Here is a 10,476-nt window from a genome sequence, read left to right as displayed (position 1 = left end):
ACTGACCTAGAGGCTGCAGCCCCCTGTAAAAATCCACCACTTCAGTGAGCCAGTTGTAGTCCATCACTGCACTGGCTACACTGTGACTGGCAGTGACTTCTCATTGGTAGCTCTCCCTGCCAGTCACGCACAGGACAGGCAGCCCCAGGGGGAGGTGATTTCTCCCCCTGGGGATTAGCAGAGAACAGCTTCCAGTAAAAGCCGTTGCTCTGTCTTTCGGGCAGCCCTACACTGCTTCTAGGGGCTGCAGCCGATGCAGTTGGCAGTAGCTGGTGTTATGCGCGACGCCACCGCTGCTTCTGCACAGGTCCCAGCGCCTGACAGATCCATTGCGCAGGTGCCGTGACCCAGCCGACCGGACCAGCAGCAGTCCCCCTCATGCAAGTGGGTAGGAGCCTCTGCCGGTCTCACTCCTTTTGATCATATATATGAGACACATCTATAATTGTTGCTCATTTATTTTAAAAGAAACATAGTAAAAGGTATGTTTTAAAGGGTTTTTTTGTTTTGTTTTCTTGCGCTGTAGGCATTTAAACATCTCCAGTATACATGTGTCAGGTTCCTATAAGGTGTCAGGATGTCACTGTCTATCTCTCCATGCAGGAGGGGGAGTATATAGAGGAACACGGATCTGTACAAGGACGTGATGATGGAGACTCACAGGCCCCTCATGTCACTGGGTAAGAGGAGACTTTCAATTATTGTAATTATTTGATAATCACATACATACAATGTACTCAGTCACTGTGTGTCTCCTACAGATGGAGCCAGTAACAGAGATACCCCAGAGAGATGTCCCCGTCCTCTGTATTCCCAGGATTGTACAGAGGAGAATCACAGGATCCCACAGGAGGATCAGGTAGGTGGGATTTAGGGTCTCACCAAATACCAAAGTGATCTATAGAGAAACTGTGCGGATCTCATACTGATATTTTTTTGTTTATTCTGAATGAAATAAATCGGACATTTTTTAAGTATTAGGTTATGTTTTTGTGGATTTTTTAGAATGGATCATTTACTAATCTAAAACTGGAAGGTATAAAGGAAGAGGAAATGTATGTGAGAGGTGATCAGCAGTGTAAGGAGGAGGAAATCCCTACAGTTATCAGCACAGGTGAGTAATAATCATCAGCCCCTATTATACTCCTGCTCTCCCCCTCACATCATGTCACTGTGTGTTACCAGCCCAGAGATCTGACAAGTCTCCTCCCCACACTCTCTGGTGTATCTCAGACATCAGGAGCCATCAGTCCCTATTATACTCCTGCTCTCCCCCTCACATCATGTCACTATGTGTTACCAGCCCAGAGATCTGACCAGTCTCCTCCCCACACTCTCTGGTGTATCTCATACATCAGGAGCCATCAGCCCCTATTATACTCCTGCTCCCCCCCTCACATCATGTCACTATGTGTTACCAGCCCAGAGATCTGACCAGTCTTCTCCCCACACTCTCTGGTGTATCTCATACATCAGGAGCCATCAGCCCCTATTATACTCCTGCTCTCCTCCTCACATCATGTCACTGTGTGTTACCAGCCCAGAGATCTGACCAGTCTCCTCCCCACACTCTCTGGTGTATCTCATACATCAGGAGCCATCAGCCCCTATTATACTCCTGCTCCCCCCCTCACATCATGTCACTGTGTGTTACCAGCCCAGAGATCTGACCAGTCTCCTCCCCACACTCTCTGGTGTATCTCATACATCAGGAGCCATCAGCCCCTATTATACTCCTGCTCCCCCCCTCACATCATGTCACTGTGTGTTACCAGCCCAGATATCTGACCAGTCTCCTCCCCACACTCTCTGGTGTATCTCATACATCAGGAGCCATCAGCCCCTATTATACTCCTGCTCCCCCCCTCACATCATGTCACTATGTGTTACCAGCCCAGAGATCTGACCAGTCTCCTCCCCACACTCTCTGGTGTATCTCATACATCAGGAGCCATCAGCCCCTATTATACTCCTGCTCTCCCCCTCACATCATGTCACTGACCAGTCTCCTCCCAAACACTCTGTAGAGAAGGGGAGAACAGTTGTCAGGGTGACCTAGATACACTCATTATCTGAAATATCATTAACAATTCATTCTGTCATTAGGTGTCCATACAGATGGAGCCAGTAACAGAGATACCCCAGAGAGATGTCCGCCTCCTCTTTATTCACAGGATCATACAGAGGAGAATCACAGGACCCCACAGGAGGATCAGGTAGGTGGGATTTAGGGTTTCATCAAAATACCAAAGTGACTTTTCATTACCTGATCTATGGAGTACATGTCAGTTTCTTACCTTACTTACCTTATTTTTGTGGGTGTTATTTAGGTTGAACTTCTGTCTAATATTAAGGTAGAAGATACAGAGGTAGAAGAAGAGACGTATGTGAGGGGTGATCAGCAGTGTAAGGAGGAGGAAATCCCTACAGATATCAGCACAGGTGAGTAATAATCACTAAATACATAAGTCACATATGCTCCTTGTTCTGTCACTACAGCAGTTTAATGTAAAATTCTTATTAATAGATAGTATACATCTTTTAAATTAGATATTTCGTTAAACTGATTTCGGGAGTGCAGATTAAGGTAAATGTAGTAGGTAGCCAGGGGTATATGTATACACAACATAGCTGGAATAGTTTAGTGCTCACACTACGCTTTAATTAGGGCAGGGTGCCGATAATAGGAGAGGGCACATCTGTCCGTGCCCGGAACGTAGGTGTGACCTTTCAGAGGAGAGAGCATGGTGTTGTGATACGTCTCCCTTTCTATTAATTAAGGGGGCATGCCCAGCACTCACAGAGCTGTTGGGCTGCCCCAAAGCTCTCCCCGCACAGTGAACAGATACCATGCGTATGGCATCTATTCATCCGGCGGTGAGTGCTGACGTTGGCTTGTGACCCGCGGGGCGCCTCCATAAGGGCAGATTACTGCATCAGATACGTTATTTTACAGATGATCTAATTCCTGTCCCGTAGGAACAAGTACAAGAGTTCCCAGTTTACAAGGATTGATTTTATTCTCGCTTGAGTGGAGTTTGATTTGTAAACACTGAAAACACAAGGAAAATGACTACATTTGTGACTTTCTGGGGTAAATGTAATAGCCTGCGACTTGCTGGCATCGGCGAGTTCCTGGCGAGTCTGCCCAATGTTTTAAAGTAGCAATCATTTAAAGGCAACACAAGGCTGACTATGCCTTTTTAAGTGATTGCTAATTTTAAATATTTTCCAGACTCGCCGGGAACTCATTGACGTCTTCAAGTCGCAGGCTATTACATTTACCCTTCTGTCTAGTTGGAACCGTGTTGGTAATCAGTGATTATCCAGTATCTTAGTAGTGAGCAGGTCTGCCGACCCATTAATATTCATGTTATAACCAGCTAATAACTCATACCTATTTATCAGATGTAATATTGCAGGTAATAAGTTGTTTTGGTTTAAGATCATTAACAGTATCCGTGTCCAGTGGAAGTCTGATAAGGGGCATATGGGGAGGCCTCATGGGCTATTAATTTGCATCTGGGGAAGTCTGATGGACATGTGGGTGGTATGATGGACATATACGGACACGTGAGGTGGTCTGATGGCCATCAGTGTGAGACAACATCTCAGGAAGACTGGGAAGGTCCCAGAGTCCCATCACGGTGCCTCCACCTCATTCACTGACAGATGAGAGAGACAATGACCAATTTATCCTGGAACTCGACAACAAGATCATTCAGCTGCTGACTGGGAATGGGTCATTATACACTAACACCAGGGAATGTGTCTGGGTGATGACTGGAGAGGTGACTGCTGGGAATGGGTCATTATACACTAACACCAGGGAATGTGTCTGGGTGATGACTGGAGAGGTGACTGCTGGTAATGGGACATTATACAGTAACACCAGGGGATGTGTCTGGGTGATGACTGGAGAGGTGACTGCTGGGAAAGGGACATTATACAGTAACACCAGGGAATGTGTCTGGGTGATGACTGGAGAGGTGACTGCTGGGAATAGGACATTATACAGTAACACCAGGGGATGTGTCTGGGTGATGACTGGAGAGGTGACTGCTGGGAAAGGGACATTATACAGTAACACCAGGGGCTGTGTCTGGGTGATGACTGGAGAGGTGACTGCTGGGAATGGGACATGATACAGTAATACCAGGGGCTGTGTATGGGTGATGACTGGAGAGGTGACTGCTGGGAATGGGACATTATACAGTAACACCAGGGGATGTGTCTGGGTGATGACTGGAGAGGTGACTGCTGGGAATGGGACATTATACAGTAACACCAGGGGATGTGTCTGGGTGATGACTGGAGAGGTGACTGCTGGGAAAGGGACATTATACAGTAACACCAGGGGATATCCAGTGTTATTAGGGCAGGGTGCTGATCACTGAGCAGAGCACCATTTGATTTGAAGGGCATCAATTTGCATCGCTAAAGCTACAAGGGATAGTAAGCACACAGTGCACAGCACGTATGTTCACCCCATGTAGTTATACAAATATGAGCACCTAGTGTATTATATAACCCCACATACATATAGGACACCCATATAACACCTTGAATGTTTACCGCCAGAAATATACGTCCAGCCTAATGGAAAGATAGGCTGTGGTATGAAAAAAACAATAAATGGAAAATAAATGTCAGTTGCCGGAGCTGTTATAATCCTTAGTAGTTGTATAAGAGAGCGTTCAACAAATGGCTGAATTAGATCAGTATTTACCCTCAGGGGGAGGGGTCACCATAGTCACTGGGATCAGTACAGAACTATAGTCTGTTGTCAGGGGGAGGGGTCACCACAGTCACTGGGATCAGTACAGAACTATAGTCTGTTGTCAGGGGGAGGGGTCACCACAGTCACTGGGATCAGTACAGAACTATAGTCTGTTCTCAGGGGGAGGGGTCACCACAGTCACTAGGATTAGTACAGAACTATAATCTGTTCTCAGGGGGAGGGGTCACCACAGTCACTGGATCAGTACAGAACTATAGTCTGTTCTCAGGGGGAGGGGTCACCACAGTCACTAGGATTAGTACAGAACTATAATCTGTTCTCAGGGGGAGGGGTCACCACAGTCACTGGGATCAGTACAGAACTATAGTCTGTTCTCAGGGGGAGGGGTCACCACAGTCACTGGGATCAGTACAGAACTATAGTCTGTTCTCAGGGGGAGGGGTCACCACAGTCACTAGGATTAGTACAGAACTATAATCTGTTCTCGGGGAGGGGTCACCACAGTCACTGGATCAGTACAGAACTATAGTCTGTTCTCAGGGGGAGGGGTCACCACAGTCACTAGGATTAGTACAGAACTATAATCTGTTCTCAGGGGGAGGGGTCACCACAGTCACTGGGATCAGTACAGAACTATAGTCTGTTCTCAGGGGGAGGGGTCACCACAGTCACTGGGATCAGTACAGAATTATAGTCTGTTCTCAGGGGGAGGGGTCACCACAGTCACTGGGATCAGTACAGAACTATAGTCTGTTCTCAGGGGGAGGGGTCACCACAGTCACTGGGATCAGTACAGAACTATAATCTGTTCTCAGGGGGAGGGGTCACCACAGTCACTGGGATCAGTACAGAATTATAGTCTGTTCTCAGGGGGAGGGGTCACCACAGTCACTGGGATCAGTACAGAATTAGAGTCTGTTCTCAGGGGGAGGGGTCACCACAGTCACTGGGATCAGTACAGAACTATAATCTGTTCTCGGGGAGGGGTCACCACAGTCACTGGGATCAGTACAGAACTATAATCTGTTCTCAGGGGGAGGGGTCACCACAGTCACTGGGATCAGTACAGAATTATAGTCTGTTCTCAGGGGGAGGGGTCACCACGGTCACTAGGATCAGTACAGAACTATAGTCTGTTCTCAGGGAGGAGCAGCTACTACAGTCACTGAGGTCATTACAGAACTTTAATACATATGATATGTCGACAGTGTCACTGTTGGCAGCAGTATACAGGCACCACAATGCCAACAATGCTAAAATGCTAGGTAACGCAATTCAATGGTGTCGACAGTATAACTTGAAACATTGGTGGTAAAGTAGTGTTTACAGTTCTACTGCCGACACTGCTCCAGGGCTTTAGGTAGTTTGATAACCTTGGCAGCATCACGGTGACGGCACACTGCTGCAGATAGTGACGTTTTTGAGAATATCACTATGGTAACACTATGGTAACATGACCCTGTTCCAATCAAGCAGTATATGCTTTCTGCCTGCCCTGTTCTTTTAGTCTTTGTCTGACTTACAAATAACGGGCAGGTCTGACATGTAGCGAGAGCACTAAGGATGTCACTGTCTATTTCTCCATGCAGAGCAGAAGGAGATGATGATGGAGAATCACTGGTCCCTCACATCACTGGGTAAGATGAGGCTTTCTTTTATTGTACAGGGGAGGTCACGTATTGGGGCCACCTATATACACATTATCTGATAAACTCATATATACAATGTACCCAGTCACTGTGTGTCTCCTACAGATGGACCCACTAACAGAAATACCCCAGAGAGATGTCCCCAGGATTCTACAGAGGGGAATCACAGGACCCCACAGGAGGATCAGGTAGGTGGGATCTAGGTTCTCCCCAAATACCAAAGTGATTTTGTATAGAAACACTGCAGGTCTCATACTGATAGTTTTTTTGGTTTATTCTCAATTAAATAAATCTGACATTTTTTAAGTGTTATTTTATTGTTTTGTGAATTATTTAGAATGAAGCTTTTACTGATATTAAAGTCGAAGGTATAAAGGAAGAGGAAATGTATGTGAGGGGTGATCAGCAGTGTAAGGAGGAGGAAATCCCTACAGATATCAGCACAGGTGAGTAATAATCACTTATTACAGAACAGGGTCACATATTCTCCTTGTTCTGTCACTACAGCAGCCTCTTATTCTATACCCTCATCTTTTACTACAAACTGATAAAGGATAAAGGGCCTCATTCAGAGGCGGTCGGAGGATGCAAGCGGTCGCTCAGAAACTGGGCGGCCACTTGCATCCTGACCGCCCGCCTCTGTTGCGGTCATTAGGCTGTGGGTTAACACCCACAGCTCTAACGACCGCTCGGGTGATGGTCGGCGACCATCGGGGCTTACGACGAGACCCTAGGGTAGGGTCTCACTTGTCGTAAACCCCGGAGAGCTTCTGGCTCTGTCAGAGCCGGAAGCTCTCCACTGACATCACTAGTGATGTCAGTGGGGCCTCCCCCAAACGGCAGGCGTTCCCATGGGATCGCCTCCGTTTGGCCTGCCACCCCCCCGGCCCGCCTTCCAAACTGGGCGAGCTGAGCTGTCAATCAACATCGACAGCTCGTCCCCTTTGGAAAGAGACCCGCTACGACCGGCGCTGTCGGTCGTAGCGGGTCTCACGCATGCGCACGAGGGAGCCGGCTCCCTCGTGCGCATGCGCACTGGCAAAACATCGAAGCGGTCGTAGACCGTACGGCCGCCTCTGAATAAGGTCCAAAGTGTCTACCCAGTGGGGAAACTGGGAGCCATCAGCCCCTATTATACTCCTGCTCTCCTCCTCACATCATGTCACTGTGTGTTACCAGCCCAGAGATCTGACCAGTCTCCTCCCCACACTCTCTGGTGTATCTCATACATCAGAAGCCATCAGCCCCTATTATACTCCTGCTCTCCCCCTCACATTATGTCACTGCGTGTTACCAGTCCAGAGATCTGACCAGTCTCCTCCCCACACTCTCTGGTGTATCTCACATCGGTATAAGGGACATTACTATAGTGATTCATTCAATGATCACTTTGAGACTTTGGGCCTGATTCAGACCCACTCGCGAGCGGCTGTCCGCTCGCAAGTGGGTCGATGGTCTGCACTGCGCATGCGCACGACGGAGGGAGCTCCGTCGTGCGCATGCGCGAGACACGACGAGCGAAGGACTTTCCTTCGCTCGTAGTGTCTGATCAAAGGGGGAGTGCTGTCGATGTTGATTGACAGCACGCCCCCTTTGGTGGGCGTGCCGGGGCGTGCCTCCCAGACGGAGGCGTTCCCAAGGGAACGCCTACCGTCAGAAGCCGGCCCCACTGACATCACTAGTGATGTCAGTGGGAGTGATTTTGGCTCTGATAGAGCCAAAATCACTCCTGGCCTTGCGGTTGAAAAACTCAACCGCAGGCTTCTGCTCGCAGTGGCGATGGTCAAGACCATCGCGACCATCATCCTGCATGCTCGTATATGCTGTGGGTGGTGACCCACAGCTATACGAGCGTCCAGGAGGACGCTCCATATTTATGGAGGTGGGCCCTGATTCAGAGCAAGCGCTCTGGTCAGAGCGTCCGGCTCTGAATCAGGGCCTTTGCATGACATTACCCATTATCCTTCTTGTGTAAGGATACCTGAATATGTGATTCCCAATATGTGTATACCAACACTACGACACTAAAGACAAATAGCATAAGATTGTCCACCCCCCTAAGATTACACACACTCTATGATGACAACACACACACGTCACACAAACTTCGCTCTCACGATGAGCCTGTCCCCAGGTACGTCAATCTGAAACAGCTGTCAGAGACTTACGGTTACAGTAGCATTTACTTACGGTTACAGTGGCATTTATGGTTAATAACACAATTTGAGCTGCCACCACAAATAATTAATCTTGAAGCCCTTGTATTCTCCTGACACTCCCAGTACCATAATTATTAATACTCGGACAATACTGTCGTACATTTGTATAGCATACACCTTAGCAATCCTACAAGCGTTTAGGTTCGTGGAAAGAATTGAAAAAATCCTGCTAAGATTAAGAATCTTAATCTGAGTACAATTACTCCAATGCTTACAAGGTTTTCCGCTATCTCCTCGGACTGTATCGCTGAATCAGGTAAGTGGCACGTTCCCCCTGCACTGTCCAGCGCATCAGGGTAACGGCCGCTAGTCCTTACAGCTGTATACCCTCCCCTGTCCTTTTTTTTCTCTCCCACTGCTGACCCCCTGCTCTCTCATTTCCAGTTTACAAGCCTCGAGCCTCACTGGAAGCGGCAGAGGCAGGGAGGCTATGTAGCAGGGTATTTTCTATGTCTATCACACGTTTCCCATGTTTATGGTCCTATGACATATGACAGAATATTATTGAGGGACATGTAATTCTAGGTTATTTGATATGATACAGGTCTGCATTTTTGCTTAAAATTAGGTGGCTTTTGCAATCCAGTATGTGCAGGTGGCTGTATGCTTACTAACCTCTGATGCACCTTTGGGATCATTAGCATAAATATCCAGGAAACATATGACAGGTTATAGGAGTGATAAAACATGCATACCATCTGGGCATAACTATTATCTGTTTTTTTTATTGTTTTTTTACTGCTTACTGTCCCCATGATGCTAATGTAATATGATAATCTTCACACAGATTACCGAACAACTTGTGGTATTTCTTCTGTGTTATACGTATTAACTGCTCCCCTCTAATTTGCATTTCTAATGGGGAATTCATTTGATGCATCCGTGAGATACTATACTATGGGGTCTATTTACTAAGCAGTGTTAGGAGACAGAGTGAAAAGTGAGAAGGTGCCAGCCAATCAGCTCCCAATTGTCATTTTTCAAACACAGCCGTTAGGAGCTGATTGGCTGGCACCTTCTCACTTTTCACTCTGTCTCCTAACACTGCTTAGGAAATAGACCCCTATGTGCTTATAATATTTATAGCGCTATTTGGAAATGCCGCACACTATTTAGGCGTGGACTGCATATTACGTGAATTATATGTATGATTTTGTCTTCATGGGAACTGATTTGTTTCAGTCTTCATTTTTGATCGATATGGCAGCATTGATCCTACTGTGGTGTTTATATTATTGATGCACCGTTTAAGAAGCCGGAATCTGTTTCTAACATATGTGCAGCTATATACTGATAGATGATACAAGATAATGTATTTAGTAATATTTTGCCGGCCACTTTTTATATTTGTGTACATGTTTTTGCTCTTTCTTTTTACAATGGATATAATTAAAAGTTAAGTTTTAAATAGTCTCTAGGCCTACAAGTGTGCCTCCACAAGGAGTCCTTTTTTCTTTTTGTTTATGGTGTCATCTGAGGAGGCAGAAGATGCCGATCTCTCTAACACTCACTCCCCTCTGGAGGAGGATTAGAGTCGGTCCAAAATTAATATTCCTGCTTTGGAACAAGCTGTTAGATCCATCTTACTGATAGAAGATGACGAACCAGCCCCATAAATCAAAGCACCCACTGTTTTAAACGACAGAAAGTGGCTTCAGCAGATTCTCTCCATCGGATCAACTAGCTGAACACATGGCAGCAGCCTGGCAGACGCTTGGTAAGAGGTTTTAGACCCAAAACGTCTGAGCTCCTGTTATCCATTTCCTGCCGCTCATTGTTCAAAATGGGAGACTCCCCCCTGCTGTAGATTCCCATGTTACGCGATTAATTAAGAGCGCTACATTGCCTATCCCTACAGTATCCTCTC

The 10,476-nt window shown here is 46.8% G+C and overlaps 1 protein-coding gene across 1 annotated transcript in view; it reads left to right on the top strand.

Moving 5' to 3' along the window:
• The window catches only part of LOC148508083 (uncharacterized), a 98,539-nt gene that overhangs the window by 74,668 nt on the left and 13,395 nt on the right, over positions 1 to 10,476 (top strand). The window contains 9 exon segments of the mRNA XM_088445073.1: positions 598 to 626; positions 628 to 680; positions 762 to 859; positions 1,006 to 1,114; positions 2,107 to 2,216; positions 2,331 to 2,442; positions 6,331 to 6,378; positions 6,496 to 6,578; positions 6,728 to 6,836. Coding sequence (XP_088301199.1) covers positions 598 to 626; positions 628 to 680; positions 762 to 859; positions 1,006 to 1,114; positions 2,107 to 2,216; positions 2,331 to 2,442; positions 6,331 to 6,378; positions 6,496 to 6,578; positions 6,728 to 6,836 — 751 coding nt within the window.

This window comes from Taudactylus pleione, unplaced genomic scaffold (genome assembly GCF_031769625.1).
Source record: "Taudactylus pleione unplaced genomic scaffold, aTauple2 ptg000377l, whole genome shotgun sequence".
Classification (NCBI taxonomy): Eukaryota; Metazoa; Chordata; class Amphibia; order Anura; family Myobatrachidae; genus Taudactylus; species Taudactylus pleione.
This window is presented reverse-complemented; position numbering and strand designations above follow the sequence as displayed.